The following is a 15206-nucleotide window of genomic DNA, read 5'->3' as shown; positions in this document are numbered from 1 at the left end:
AAACAATCAAGTAAAGTGAGATACCAGGTTTTACCATGTCAGCACCAATTCACTCTCCTAAGCTGCCGCTCCGCTTAAGCCTGATGTCTGTACACATCAGCATCAGAGCGGTGTTTGTCACTGAACTTTTTATCTGCCTAGATATCTGAAGAGCGACTCAGGCCTCTGATAATACTGATGGTTTAACTCTGTGTGATTTAAAATTTCAACACATATTTTATTAACTGCAGGATTTCAGTGAGCAAAATGACAAACATTTGAATGAAATATTATTCATTAATTTGGCTCTTCTGTGAATTATTGGTCGGCGGCATCCAGGGTTTGTAGAAATGTTTTAATATTTCTGAATCTCCTAACACGAGCTTGGTATTGAGTTTATTGAGAGTATTACGAGCTCATCTCCAAGAGTAGAATGGTGCTTGGTAGATCTCATACCTCCGCCAAGGCCCAACAGTCTGCTTATAAAACCACATTTAAATTCTCTGGATCCAGATTTGTTTGGGGGGGATCTGAACCAAATTGCTCACAGATATTCGTCCTCTAAATATGCCTGATTTTTTTTCATCATGATTCATTAATTATTCTCTGAGAAAATGATGAAAAAATGCTGTGATCCACACCGAATTTTAACTGGTTCTTCCCAGACACATAATGCATCCTCCTACTAAGTTTCATGAAAATTGGTTCTTTTGTTTTTGTGTAATCCTGCTTCAAATCAAAGGCTGATGAAAATAATAAAATAGATATAAAATAATAATAACAAAACGTGGGAAAAGTTTGAAGTTCAATGCTCTGCAGTAAGCAATGATCTTTTTCGATTATGCAATCGTTGCAGAAGAGGCAAAAACAATCTTATACGCTCATTCTCCATGTGAACACACAAGCATGTAACCTGTGGTGTGTTCAGTGGAGGCATGCAGGAGCTGTGCAGCACAAGTGGCCCCCAGAGGCCCCCAGAGGCCCCCAGCCCCGCCAGATGATGGGAGGGGACAAACAGAAGCTGCTTAATATAAAAGCAAACGATGGCGCCGCCTAAATCTCAATTCACTGAGCCTTGTTTGCCTTTGGGATAGAAACGGTGCTGATGGGACTGTGTGTGTGTTTCAAGTATAAATCGCCTGCACCACTTTCATCCGTCTGCACGTCTTCCTTCCACTGTATCAGTACAAATCCCCACACACACACATACACAACAGCAAAACCCACAAGTGCAGAGATGCCCCTTCGAGCGTGCGTTCTAAATATAAACACGGATCTTTTGTAAATTCATGCCATTACTCGTGCACACGCTCTGAGCGAGGCTCCTGCAGGAGATGGTCAATATTTAATCTGCGCTCTGTGCTGTCAGAGCGCTCTGCCTCACGTCTCTCCTCTTCCACTCCGCTGCTGCTGATGTTCCGGTCAGCTGTTAGGAGAAATATAGAAAGTCACGTTTCCCCATAACTGGCTTTGCCACACTGTTATCTGATGCGCTGGTTTATTAAAGATGGCTTTTCCCCCGGAAGCCGAGCGAATCCGCTGCATAAGCACATTTTAAACTCGAAACTAGAAACAAGCATCAACTAGATTACATTAAGCCTGCATCCAAATATATAACAATGAAGCTGAAATAGAATTAGTAGAGTGCCTAACGTTCCCCTCAAATTAAAACACACCTTATAGCTCAGGCCACATTACATTTCTCAGCTACACGTTGGTGGTAGTTTCAGGTTTCCAAGTTTCATGGCAACCTAACATCCTTGGCAAAGGAAATTAGATAAGAACTAAACATATCTGTAGATATTCAGCACTTCACCACTATAATAAACCCATGTGAACAGAGCTTTTTGGTTTATTGAATAATTCCTCATAGATCCAAGATCTGCAGTTCAGCTTCTAATTCAATAAAGAACGCTCATAGAGTCTCGATTCTGGTTTAAACCTCTGCTCAGCATTTTCGTCTGAAGACCTGAACGTGCAGATAAAACAGATACTTCAGTCTCACTGTTTACTTGTGTCCTGTCTCGCTTCATCCCTCCTCACCATCCCCATTCACTCACACACAGTTAAGACGCCCGTAAATCCCTAATCTAGCTGTTATCCCTCCTGTTATCTTATCTCTTTATCGTGCGATCAATGGACGAGGGGATTACCCCCGGATGCTTGTGGGGCAGCGGGTCACTTCAAGCCCAGCCCGCTCACCTGAACGAGGAAAAACAAATCCAACATGGCTCCCAAAAGAGCATCATTCATTCTTGTACTGTCCCTCCCTTCAACTGATTCTGCTGACCCCCTCATTGTAATCTGCACGAGTCAGCGTGAGGTGCTTTCTCAGCAATAACCCGACCTAATCTACTGCTGTACTTTCTGTCCCATAATCCAATCAATGGTCTGGTCCAGTCCGAGGATTTGCTGCTGACTCTGCATGATTATCACAGGAGATTTGGGCTTGTTGGAAAACAATGTAGATTCCGAGCGTAAGGTTCCAGATTCAAATCTTCGTTGTGGTATTTGCAGAGGAATGCTTTCTTTCTCTGTACTCGAAGATTAACTCCACATTACAATTTTTTTTTAAGTAGCTGCACTTTGCTCTGTGGCCAAAATGTTTGCTGCTGGCATTGAGAGTAACACCGGGTCACATGTACCAGGCCCTGGGGAGGGGGAGGGTCCAAAAGGCTCCTCTAACCTTTAATTAATCCCCAATCATTTGTAAAAGAAAATACATATTCCCTGTGTTGCTTTGGAGATCATCTTATCCCATGAACGAGTATGACACTACTGGGACCACAGCTAATGTATGGACTCAATAGAAGATTATACTACAAATAGAAGAAAGGAAGACATAATTAAACAAATATAATATGTATAAAAATCTAATGTGCATTCCAGGTCTGAATCTGTAACTTGATGATGAAGCCTGATGTGTGGAGGTTGACATTTTGGGGTTTTAAAGAAACTGGCCCAACTAGAAAGATGTAAACTTGACCATAATATGAAGATCACATGTTTTGTTGTACACTGATGGTGCAGTGGGGCATTTAGCAGGCATGTATTACTTCATAGTATGTTGTAACTCCAGTATTCCTACAGTTTAATGTAGTAATATTATGCTAAAACACTAAGAGCAGCAGTTTGACTACTGCACAGTGAACATGCTATATATAGAGTGAAATGACATGAGAGCACGTGTCTCATGTCATTGAAGTCCTAAAACCTTGGTAATCGCCTGAATGATGAAGCTGTACTGGGGAAACTTAGCAGACGTGTTACTACACACACTGGATCAGGACATTGCAGCAGCAGGCCAACACGCAAAAGAAGCAATGATTTGAACGCGTCTTTCAGTTTTCTTAAGTGGAATTTCATCATCTTGTGTGTGGACCGACAAATGATGCATCCCAGTTGCCACTAGTGACAAATACCAGACACACCGAGAGCAACTCATCTGGATGTTCTCCCATCACAAGATGCCATCGTTGCAGGTTTCATTATGTAGTTATGAATAATTAGATCCCCTCCCTTTGGAAATTAGATTCCTGTTAGATTTCATTTTGAAGATCAGAGTGCGATTGTAATCAGCTGTAGGCTCTTTGTGTGAGTCCATGAGGAGATGCCTCAACGACAGATCGGCGCACAGGAGCTGCGCTGGCGACGCGTCACGTGGTTTCGGTATCGACAGTAAGAAAACTGCACTATGACAACAATCCCACTGGGAGCATCTCTCTCTCTCTCTCTCCCTCTCCCTGGCTTCTTCTCTCAGTTTCCTTTCCTCTCTCTGACACATGATCTCTTTCATTGCCCCGTCTCCCTCACCGTCCCCTCGCCCTCTCCGTCGTGCACAAACACTGAGCGACACAGCAGGATCCTCTTCTTTCCCAGCAGATGTCCGGTCAGGTTTTGTAAGCACAGAGAGCTCTCCTGCAGTTTGCATCAGCTCCACTTCAGCGTGTTCTGCCAGTGACAGCATCTCTGTGTTTGTGAAGGAGGGTGGTGGTGGGGGGGGGCTCCATGAGGAAAACAGGGACGTGATTGGCTCACAAAAAACCACTGGTTGTATATACGAAGCCGAGGTGTCCTGTGGAGAAAAATAATGTAAAGTAGTTAAAAGTGCATTAAAAGTTTTTTTATTTGTTTTGCAGGGCGAGCAGAAGTAGATGGACTGTAAAATCCTACATGTCTGCGTTTTGTTAATGTTATAGCCCATTAGGTGTCGAGCCTCTTGTCTGGTAATGTTCACTCTTTAACGTTACAAGTCTGTAAAGTTAAACTTAAATTAAATTCATTGCCGTCTATTATATCTTTTATTCCAATAACTTGATTTGAAATTAAAACAAACTATAAGGTAAATTACCCTCAAATAAATGGGTGTAGAGTTAACAAAACTATTTAATATGATTTGTGCAAACCTAAGAATCAAAATAAGTGCTAAAATAGATTAAAATGTTTGTATATAATGTCCTAACCTTCTCAGTGTGTGATACAAATACACGTCATTTTATTCCCACATTTTTACAGTCAAGTTCTCAGACTGAACAGTTTTATGGCCCTTAACACAAACAAAACCAATGTTGTGAGAATTTAGAACTGAACCGTTTATAATTGAGCTGTGGTTTGACATGTGACTCCTCCCTGTGCTTTTTAATACTGTACATGATTCCTGCTTTGGCAAATTACATCACTGCCCCCTTTTGGCCACATTTAAAATTGCACACATGATTACATAGTCTGACGTCAGGTTCCAGAGATCACTCTTCCTCTCCCTCGACCCCCTCATTCATTCTTCTGTGAGCTGGAAATGAATGATTATGTCAGGATATGACAAAATATTTTTATCAGGTTATCGATGCTATTTAACGTTTAACACCACCCGACACCTTTTTTTTCCGTAATAATTTGGTTGTTATTCAATAAATAGAAGTAGGTTGCACATGAGCTTTGTCACCAACGATTTAGTGGAGCGGACGTTTTTTGATGAAGCTAAACCTTCTCTCCCTCCTTGCTGTTCTCCGCCTTGTTCTCCTCCAGATTTCACTCTGTTAGAACAGGGTTGGGGACTGTGGAGGAGAGGAGGAGGAGAGGAGGAGGAGGAGAGGAGGAGGAGGGATAAAGCTTGTGGATGCAGCCGCAACACAAAGGCTCTGAAAACTAACTGTGTCCTGTCCACAGAATAAAGCAGATTGCCGACTGTGACTCACAAAAATGCTTCGTCACTAACATTATAGCTTGTTTTCCCCATTTTAGCGACCTGCGTCTTTTAATATTAATGTTTGACCTTTATTTGTATGTTTCTTTTTCCTCTGCTGTTGTGATATTAGCACCAAAACCTCAGTGTTCCTGACCCGGCACATTGTGTTTGTGTGTCTTCCCCACAGAACAGGCAGCTGCTGAGGGACAGTTTCATGGTGGAGTTGGTGGAAGGAGCCAGGAAGCTGCGACACGTCTTCCTCTTCACGGATCTGCTGCTCTGCGCCAAACTGAAAAAACAGATCGGAGGGTAAGAAACGAGACAGTGAAATCCAACAAATACATCGATTGTGGTCGTGGTGAGGCATCGGAAAAATGTGACTGCATACCTTAAATCTTATATCATAACAAAAACCTTTGGATTTTCGGGAATTATTACATTTCCTAAATCTAATAAAAACTACTTTAACAACTGAATAAATAAATCTGAATACCACGACATGATTTCATTATCTCATTAAAAGAAGATTTTCTTTAAGGTCCTCAATTGATGTTTTTATGATCAATAATCATTTAACGAGGTTAAATGTCTCTCTGGCATTGTTGCCAAGAATTGTTGCCCACAATTAGGCCATTTATCCCTTTACACCATCTCCTTCATCCCCCAGACTCGTTTTAATCCCTATTTATCAATCTACTCCTCCTTTTATACCTGCTTTATATTCCTCTCTCTTTTTATTTACTCGTCTCTCCTCACACATCCCCTCTCATTTTCCCCGTCTCCTCTTGCCGCTGCAGAAAAAGCCAGCAGTACGACAGTAAGTGGTACATCCCCCTGACTGAACTGACCTTCCAGGGTCCAGAGGAGACCGAACCACTCACCATCCCCCAGGTCCCCGATGAGGAGCTCGATGCCATGAAGGTCAAGATCTCACACCTCCGCAGTGAGATTCAGAGAGAGAAGGTAAAGTGGATACACAGCGAGACAGCGGAGGGTGTTCGAATAGCGTTTTTCAATGAAAGCTGTTCAGGAATGAAGAAAAAAGATAACAGTGCAGCGTAAATTGAAACACAATAATTGTTGGTTTATCAGTGGTTGGTTTCTAGGTTTTCTGCATAAATGTATGTATGAACAGTTTTCTCCTGTGTGATTGCAGAGAGCCAACAAGGGTTCAAAGGTCATCGACCGGCTGAGGAAGAAGTTGTCCGAACAGGAGTCTCTTCTCCTGCTAACATCTCCGAGCATGCCGATCCGCGTCTACAACAAGAACGGAAAGGTGATGACGCTCTCTGTCTTAAACTGAATGTTCTGTTCGTCTCATTTTCTGTCATATTCCCTCGTTAATCATCCAAAACATTAATTCTCCTTGTCAAATCTTCCTGAACGAGAATATATAACCACAGATTTCAAATTTTGACTTTATGTATTTGTCAAAAATAAAACGTGTCCTTTTTAATGTTCCAACCTGCTTCTCCCCAGACTATTAGCCGTTGAAATAACAGCCTTTGTCTGTGTGTGTTTATATTTCAGGGTTACAGTTTCCTGATTTCATCTGACTACGAACGTGCCGAGTGGAAGGAGATAATCAAAGAGCAGCAGAAGAAATGTACGTGTCCCAGAAATGTCACGTTGAAACATTGTTCAATTCAAACCAGGATATTTTATTTATTTATTTTGTCTTCATGAAAAAAAATCCTGGGCACTTGATACTTTTTACCACTCTAGATACAAGAGAAAACTTCTAATCAAAGAACCTTGAAATAGACAACAATGTTTTGGCCTTTAGGAAAAAACACAGAGAAAACCAACAGTTTCTCTTTGTGATATATATATATATATATATATATATATATATATATATATATATATATAATCTCATTTATATTCTAAAATCCTTGTCTTTTCTTAAGGTTTTAAAACATCCTCCTTGACGTCCATGGAGTTACAAATGTTGACCAACTCCTGTGTCAAGCTACAGACCGTTCACCACATTCCACTCAGCATCAATAAAGAAGGTACATTACTAATGTTTGTATTTCACAGTTGTTTTCACACGTAAATACTGTTTTCCTAGTTAAATCTTTTTCTTTTTGTCTTCGTAAATAAGTCGTAAATGGTGTTTAGTGTTTTCCATCTCTGTTGTAAGTGATGCAGATGAGGATGAAAAGTACAAAGAGATTTAAGCCACATGTCAAAATCAGATTCTGCTGCAAAACAAACAAGAGATCTGCATGTTTTTCTAATCCCCCCTCACTGTCATTTTCTCTCTCTCTCTCTCTCTCTCTCTCTCTCTCTCTCTCTCTCTCTCTCTCTCTCTCTGTCTGTGCTCGCTGACTGTTTTTCCAGAGGATGAATCCTCCGGCCTCTGCGGGTTCCTGAATGTAATCGTCCACTCTGCCTCCGGCCTCAAACAGAGCTTAAGTGAGTCACTCACCTTTAGCCTTGATGTGAACAACAGAAAATAATCATCAGAGGCTAAATGAGTTCCTGTAGAGAACTCAGCTTTAATGTGGAAAATAATGATGAGCAGTTTTTCTTTGTCCCATAAAATTTTATTTCATTTTAGGTTCAACTCTAAAGAATCATGATGTGAACGACTGGAAAACTTGTAGGAATTTACATTATTAGAATGTCTTATGCTGCTGGTGCATGAACATTAGCTTGTGGATACCGGACAGGTCGGGAACTGACGGGCTGGGCCAGGTTCAGATCCAAATTTTGAAATGATATTCGGGTTCAGGTTGGGTTCAATCACATTGGTTGGGGGGTCTTCTTGATTTTTTTTACACTACATGGATTAGAACACAAAAAACTGGATGCCTGTTGGGTTCGATCACATTGTCTGGACCATCTGCATGATTTCCCCACTACACCGGGCTTTAGTCGGGTTTATACACAAAAAAAGAGGGTTCTTTTCGGTTCGGGGTTGGACTCTGGTTAGTTTTCTCTCAGGTCTCGGTCGGGTTCAGACATAAAATGGTGGCCCAGGCCAAACTCTTCGGCCTGTTCAGTTACAGCAGTGATTTACAGTACGTCTGATACATTTTAAATACTTTCTTCTCTGTCAGATCTCTACTGCACATTGGAGGTGGATTCCTTTGGCTTCTTTGCAAGTAAAGCCAAGACGAGAGTGTATCGATACACCACTGAACCCAAATGGAACGAGGTAAGAGACTGCGACTCTATAATTTTTCCAGTTGGATCTAGACTGGGACTCAGTAGAGCGCAAACCTCCACTAAGGCCCAACAGTCCTCTTAAACTCAATCAAGCTGCACCAAAGTTCAAACACTCCTAGATATCAGAATTTTGTGATAACTTCGAAAAACGCCCTTTCTCACAATGTTAAAGTAAGTTAAAAAGATTTATTCGATCTCCACCAAAATTGAATCGGTCAGAAAAGTTTTTTTTGTATAATATTACTAAGAGACAGACAGACAGACAGGGGGAAAACATAATGTCCTCGGCGGAGGTAATAAGAAGCTTCTGGCAGAGTCCTGGTGCAGATGATGCTGCCTCTCATGTATCTGACATCTTGTACTGTAAATCAATTAGCTGTCCATCCAAAGATGTCTAACAGAACGCACATGGAGCATCTGCAGCCCCTGAAAACACACACACACACACACACACACACACACACGCGCGCGTCCACATACGTATACTGATGACACAGCTGGACGTGGAAGGCTGGCAGGGCAGAGGAAGAGGAGCTCTGAGACACAATCAGCGGACGGGTTCATTGGCAGCACAGCTCGTTTTCCATCATGACCCCGAAGACTCTGCGAGGATTTTGTTCAGCGAAGTGGAAATAATATCAGCTAATGAGGAGCTGCTGGTGATGACTCACATCTGTCCACATGCTAAGTGAACCAACACAGTGTGGGCCCGAGAACAATGTGCAAACCATATGCGGAGCGCTCCCTTACATAATTACAGGGAATGTTGGTCAGCTGTGCTTTGCGGTGGCATGTCGGCATTCAAATAAAGGGGAGACGCTGCTTTTTTTTTTTCCTCGGGGGTATAATCTCAGCCTGTCATTATCTTTGCCGTTCTTGTTATTCCTGTTTCTGCGCTTGTCATTTTATTGCAGAATAACGTCCTCACCGCTCGTTGTTGTTGTTTTTCTCCTCCTCCTCTTCTTCTTCCTCCCGACAGGAGTTTGAGATTGACCTGGAGGGCTCTCAGACCCTGAGGCTGCTCTGCTACGAGAAGTGCTACAACAAGACCAAGCAGAACAAAGAGGATGGAGAGAGCTCAGACCGCATCATGGGGAAAGGACAGATCCCGGTATGACATTACGTCACTCTCTCTCTCTCTCTCTCCCCCCACCATCTTCCATTCAGCAGACGCATTATGATTTATCACAGATCGGCAGTTATGTCACCATCTCTGCCACAAAGCATAAAATCCATATTATTGCTCCGTGAGCCGTGTGGCAATTGGCCGATTAGATTCATTACCCAAATGAGTAATGGACGGCGAGGGGTTGGTTAAATGGAGACAAGTCTGTGGGTTTAATCTGAACGTTGAGAAGTGATCATGTGCGACTCTGCTCAGTTAAGATTTACGCACTGAAGTGAGGGAGCGTGCAGCGTTTCTGATAGAGTGACACAAATCGTTACTTTTCACGTCCCCGATCTGTCATTTTGCTGCCAGGGTTTTGGTGTTTAAAACGTTCATCAGGGTTAGTGATTAAATGCCGTGCTGCACAGGTGGACATTAAATCATTATTGTCAGATTATCTGTCCATTAGAATTAAAAATATCTAGTAATAGACCCTGAAAAAACTGTAACTGCACTGTATTTAAAAAGTGTTTTTAAGGTCTTATCGCATTTTACGGTACAAGCATTCCATCCCACACCATTCGCTGTCAGTGGAGACGTCAGGGGTTTGCTATCGTACCCAAAGACACTTGGGAATGCAGACTGGAGGTGCCGGGGATCGAACCACTGACCTCCTGAGCAACAGCCGCCCCCAAAAAAACAACTCAGACACTGTCGGGTCCATGAATTTGACAGGGTGGATAGTTGCAGGTTGATAGCATGTGATTAGGTTCCTAACATGACGCCAGCCTGCAGGATAACGCCTGTGTCACTCAGCACAAAAGACAGATACAGCAGAGAGAGACAAAAAGATTCAGCAGGAAACACAGCAACTCTGCTTTGATCCCGCGCCACTGAAAACATCCTTCTCTTACTCCTACACCCACAGCAGGGCACGGGTGTGTGTTTCCATGCGTGTGTGGGTGTCCACTCGTGTTGATTTGCTGTAATCTCCTTTGCTGCACACACTTTTAGAAAATGCTCACGTCTGCACCTTTTTTATATGAGTTTAAATGAATTGCTCATATAAAACAATTGTGTAACATTATCTACCTGATGTCTCATAATGCACACACACACTAAATTCAGTTCTAATTGTCGACTACATCTTCACAGGGCTCCTCTTTGCTTAGCGAACCCTGAGTAACGGTCACATGCTCCACCTAGTGGTTCCTTTGTTTATCCCCCCCTCTACAGACGGATGATGTCATTCTAAACCAAGCACCCAGAGCGGTGAGAAAGTTGCTCAGCAGGATTGTCACAAATCTGGGGCGAGAAGCAGCCACTCCTTCTCTTTAGCACAAGCCGCAGTGGCTGTTAAATCCCACGTTTCACCAATAAGCCCCGTGAATTTAAAGCATGAGGATAATCTGATATTTGCTTGGAGTTAAATTCTCCAGTTGAATCTGAAATTATTTTAGCAGATTATTGTATTTGTTTCTTTTTTTTCCTCATTTGTCCTCCTGGTCCTTTTGTTTCTTATTCTTCTCTCCGTCTCAACAAGCTTTTGTCTTTTCTCATCTTTTCACACATAAACTGTCCCTGCTCATGCGTTTGTCTTAATTTCAGCCTTCGGGCTTCAGTTTTCACAGATATGTTTAGATATTTATTTTTTCACGTTGTTGAAAAGCAAACAGCTCTCTGAACCTCCCGACCGCTCCAGCACCGGAGAAGACATAACAATATCTGTCAGCCAAAAACTTGAGCTTTTTTTAAACATTTTTTATCAGGAAGCAAGAGGGGATCGTTTGGCTTTGCTGTTTTTTTTTTTTTGGTGGAATGTAATTCTTTTGTAGATAAAACGGCTCAAACCAAACAGCGAAAGATTCAATTATGATAAACACAATCCAGCTTTGCACGCAACCAGATGGGGCTTAGCCTCGGTAAACATACAACATACAGTGTTGTGTGTCTGTGTGCATTTGTTTGCGTGCTCTGTTGATTTGAGTGTGAATTTAGTCTCTTTCAATAAATGATAGTTATTAAATCGTGTTTCTAAAAAACACAGTTAAGAGACAGGAAGTGGCTCCACAGTAAAATCACCTTTGAAAACATTCCACTACAATAGAGGAAAGACTTGTCCTGTTGATGCAGTCGTAACTTAATGCTCCGCTGTGTTGACACAACCGAGGCTGTACAGAAATAGGGCGAGGGGTAGGAGAAGATAAGTTCACTTAACAAAGAAAACAAACAGTAAGAATTCACGTAGCTGGGGGGGTCGATGAGAAAACGGTGAGATGTGTCCTGAAGAGGTCAAGTACAATGTATTTGAAGCAAAACATTTATTTTTATGATTAGATTTCTTCCAAAATAGAACTAGAATGGCACATATATTCCCCTTGTGGTTGTTTTGGGGATTCATTTTCATGAAGATCCGTGAATTACTCTCTGAGAAATCTATGAAACTGTTAAAAACAGTGTGGGGGAAACAATCCTGGACCTGCCCCCTGATACAGATCCACACCAAATGTGTGATGGGTCCTTCCTTGACCTTCACCACATCCTTCCTGTTAATCCGTTCTGTAGATTTTGTGTAACCCTGCTGACTAACTATCATCCCTCATGATGCAGATGATGATCAACACTCAACACCTAACCCCAGGTTGAGGTTATAGATAATTTGAAATGTCAAAAACATTCAAAACAACTTTCAAAGGATGACTAGATTGGATCAACTGATCTTTATCTCGGCATGTATGCGTCATTGTGTGGTTGTAATGAAATGTGTTCACACTGATGTTCAAATGAAATAACGTATATTCTCCCCTTGTGTTCCCTCCACTAAGCTGGACCCTCAGGCTCTCCAAGGCAAAGACTGGCAGAGAACAGTTATTCCCATGAACGGGGTGAGTCCGTCACCTTCTGATTTCCTGTCCTTCCTCTCCTCGCTGTTCAGCAGTAGTCAAATCCGAGAATCATCTGCCGTCTCAAAACACTCGTATTAGGTATCGCTGCTGCTGCAGAGAGAGATTGTAAACTCTTTCCAGGATGTGGTTTAGCAGTTGATTTGTCTGTTAAGTCTACACCTGGTTTTAACATGTGAGGATTTCCTCCAGATGATTGAAATCTGTAGCAGATGGAACTCCAGGCCCTCTCACTCTGTAAACCTGTTTTAGCTCAAAGCCCCTTTTTCCTATTTCAGATCGAGGTGAAACTCTCCATAAAGTTCACCAGCCGAGAGTTCAGCCTGAAGAGGATGCCCTCGCGGAAACCAATGGGTGTGTTTGGAGTCAAGATCTCCACGGTGACCAAGTGAGTTGAGATTAAAACACACGGAAGCCAGTGACGTTCCTCAGGGCTCGATTTTAGGCCCTCCTGTTTTTGCATTTGTGGTTATCTTTTTTGTATATTTCCTCCACATTATCTACATCATCTTCTGCCATAGACCATTAGTTAACAAGACAAGAATCAACAGCCAAGAGGCTAACAGGCTCAAAGTGGCAATGTTTATAGACATTTCGCACAGAACCACAAATATCACACCTACTTGGCGATAAACATGAATCTAAGTGTTTTTTATAGTGTTTGCATGTTGTTGTAAACAATTGTGTTTCTTTCTGTCTCATAGACGAGAGCGCTCCAAGGTGCCCTACATTGTCCGGCAGTGCCTAGAGGAGATTGAAAGGAGGGGTATGGAGGAGGTGGGCATCTACAGAGTGTCGGGGGTGGCCACTGATATTCAGGCCCTGAAGACGGCCTTCGATACCAGTGAGTAGAGCCTTCGTCTAAATACAGTTTGCACAGGTTTATTCAAATAACGCTTTTGAATTGAAATTGGTTTCGTTACATTTGTAGCGCTGCCATTTATGGAATAAAACAAAAAAACTAAACATGATATTTGATAGACTCGTTTTAAGAGCTTCAAACCTTCATTTTTTATATGTTTTTTATAAATGTACAATATCCACAATGCATTTGCAAACATTGTGACTGTCTTTACTGTAACTGCCACGCGTTTCTAGGGAAGAGAAAGCAGAGAGGATATATTGATCATCGCTGCCAGGATCTCTCTCTCTAATCTTTCTCTCTGTGTTGATCAGGCGATCAGTATCACAGCTCTGTGAGTTTGTGAAGATGAGGCGTTTCCTCTGGTGTGCGATGATTAACAAAGACCAACTTGTTTATGAACTCACATTTGCACTGAGTGCGGGTGTTTTTACTAACGAACGTACAGCACCTTTTGTGAAGTGGGTGAAGTTTGACAGTTTTTTTGCGGCATGGTGACTGCCTGCTTGTGCCGAGGAGTTTCCCTGCCTTGAATTCTTCCTCTGTCATTCTCGTCCTCACGTTTTCGTCGTCTCCTGCAGATAATAAAGACGTGTCAGTGATGATGAGCGAGATGGACGTCAACGCCATCGCCGGGACCTTGAAGCTGTACTTCAGAGAGCTGCCGGAGCCTCTTTTCACTGATGACCTCTATCCCAACTTCGCAGGTGGCATCAGTGAGTCAACAAGTTATTGACATAATCGAAACCCCTCACCGCTTATTATCAGTTAATAAAGTAATTACTGGAGGAGTTACTGACCCTACAGCAGCAGCTACATCTTCTAAATGTCATCTACAGGATAAATAAAAGTGTATTTCTTTTCTTTCAGCTCTGTCTGATAGTGTTGCCAAAGAGAGCTGTATGTTGAACCTACTGCTGTCGCTGCCAGAGCCCAACCTGGTCACATTCCTATTCCTTTTGGATCACCTGAAGAGGTATACGACCAAACACACAACATGCTTCTGTAATATGTACAAATAAATATGTTCTGCACAAAATGTCACTACGGCTCATCGTGACATGTTGAGATTCCTGAAAGATTTTAATTCAAATATTTTTTCTCCCAGTGATAAATTGTAAATAATATGTTCAGCGTTCTCTCTGATGCTGCTCTAATTGTATTCAAGCAAATGCAGTCACTATTGTGGGATGCTGCAACTGTAAAATGTCCTCTGGTTGCCATGGTGACTTTCTACAACAAGAGGCTCAAACGTTATGTGAGCACAAACAATACGTACAAAGTGCATCCGTTTAGAAGCTTTACAGGAGTATGTGCCGGATGGTAAAAGGTTACAGCTCGATAATAAAGAAGATTTCCATTTTAAATATGTACTGGAACAAGCAGGAGATTCAGACATTTAAGGTCACAAGAAGGAAATATTTGATCATTTACTGTTATATTTGAAATCATGAAAATTGTCCATCACTATGTCCCAGAGTCTGTTTTTTTATTTTTGTCCAACTAATAGTTCAATATAGAAATAGATTAAATAAAGTTAAATAAAGCAAAGAATTGCAGCAGATCCTCATATTGGAGAAGCTCTGAGTAGCACATGTTCATTTTTGATTTATAGATCAATTAAATGATTAATTAATAAAAACATTGTTTTATTTTCTGTCCTCGGACAATCGATTTCACCACGAGCAGATAAATAAACTGTCCTTTTCTATCCCAGCAATCCACTTCTGCAGGAAGTTACATCTTTTAGCATCTCTGACATCCTCATACACACTGAACACACAGCTCCATCACTGATTAACTCCTCTGTCTTCCTCTTCCCCTCAGGGTGGCAGAGAAGGAATGCGTCAACAAGATGTCGCTCCACAACCTGGCGACGGTGTTCGGGCCGACCTTGCTGAGGCCTTCTGAGAAGGACAGCAAGATCCCAGCGAACCCCACGCAGCCCATCAGCATGGGGGACAGCTGGTCGCTGGAAGTCATGGCACAGGT

The 15206-nt window shown here is 42.1% G+C and overlaps 1 protein-coding gene across 2 annotated transcripts in view; it reads left to right on the top strand.

Moving 5' to 3' along the window:
* Positions 1 to 15206, top strand: part of bcr (BCR activator of RhoGEF and GTPase) — an 81036-nt gene that overhangs the window by 61738 nt on the left and 4092 nt on the right. Inside the window, exons 9-23 of one of the 2 annotated variants that reach the window (XM_034603010.1) lie at positions 5352 to 5473; positions 5962 to 6127; positions 6321 to 6440; positions 6695 to 6770; positions 7075 to 7179; positions 7511 to 7585; positions 7731 to 7772; positions 8233 to 8330; positions 9321 to 9452; positions 12275 to 12334; positions 12631 to 12740; positions 13057 to 13196; positions 13796 to 13930; positions 14085 to 14190; positions 15042 to 15204. In XM_034603010.1, the coding sequence (XP_034458901.1) occupies positions 5352 to 5473; positions 5962 to 6127; positions 6321 to 6440; positions 6695 to 6770; positions 7075 to 7179; positions 7511 to 7585; positions 7731 to 7772; positions 8233 to 8330; positions 9321 to 9452; positions 12275 to 12334; positions 12631 to 12740; positions 13057 to 13196; positions 13796 to 13930; positions 14085 to 14190; positions 15042 to 15204 (1650 nt within the window). The remainder of the gene's footprint in view (positions 1 to 5351; positions 5474 to 5961; positions 6128 to 6320; positions 6441 to 6694; positions 6771 to 7074; positions 7180 to 7510; positions 7586 to 7730; positions 7773 to 8232; positions 8331 to 9320; positions 9453 to 12274; positions 12335 to 12630; positions 12741 to 13056; positions 13197 to 13795; positions 13931 to 14084; positions 14191 to 15041; positions 15205 to 15206) is intronic. The other variant, XM_034603011.1, reaches the window with a different exon arrangement.

The sequence above is a fragment of the Hippoglossus hippoglossus genome, chromosome 12, assembly GCF_009819705.1.
Source record: "Hippoglossus hippoglossus isolate fHipHip1 chromosome 12, fHipHip1.pri, whole genome shotgun sequence".
Taxonomy (NCBI): domain Eukaryota; kingdom Metazoa; phylum Chordata; class Actinopteri; order Pleuronectiformes; family Pleuronectidae; genus Hippoglossus; species Hippoglossus hippoglossus.
The sequence above is the reverse complement of the archived record's forward strand: the minus strand, read 5'-3'. Positions and strand labels throughout refer to the sequence as shown.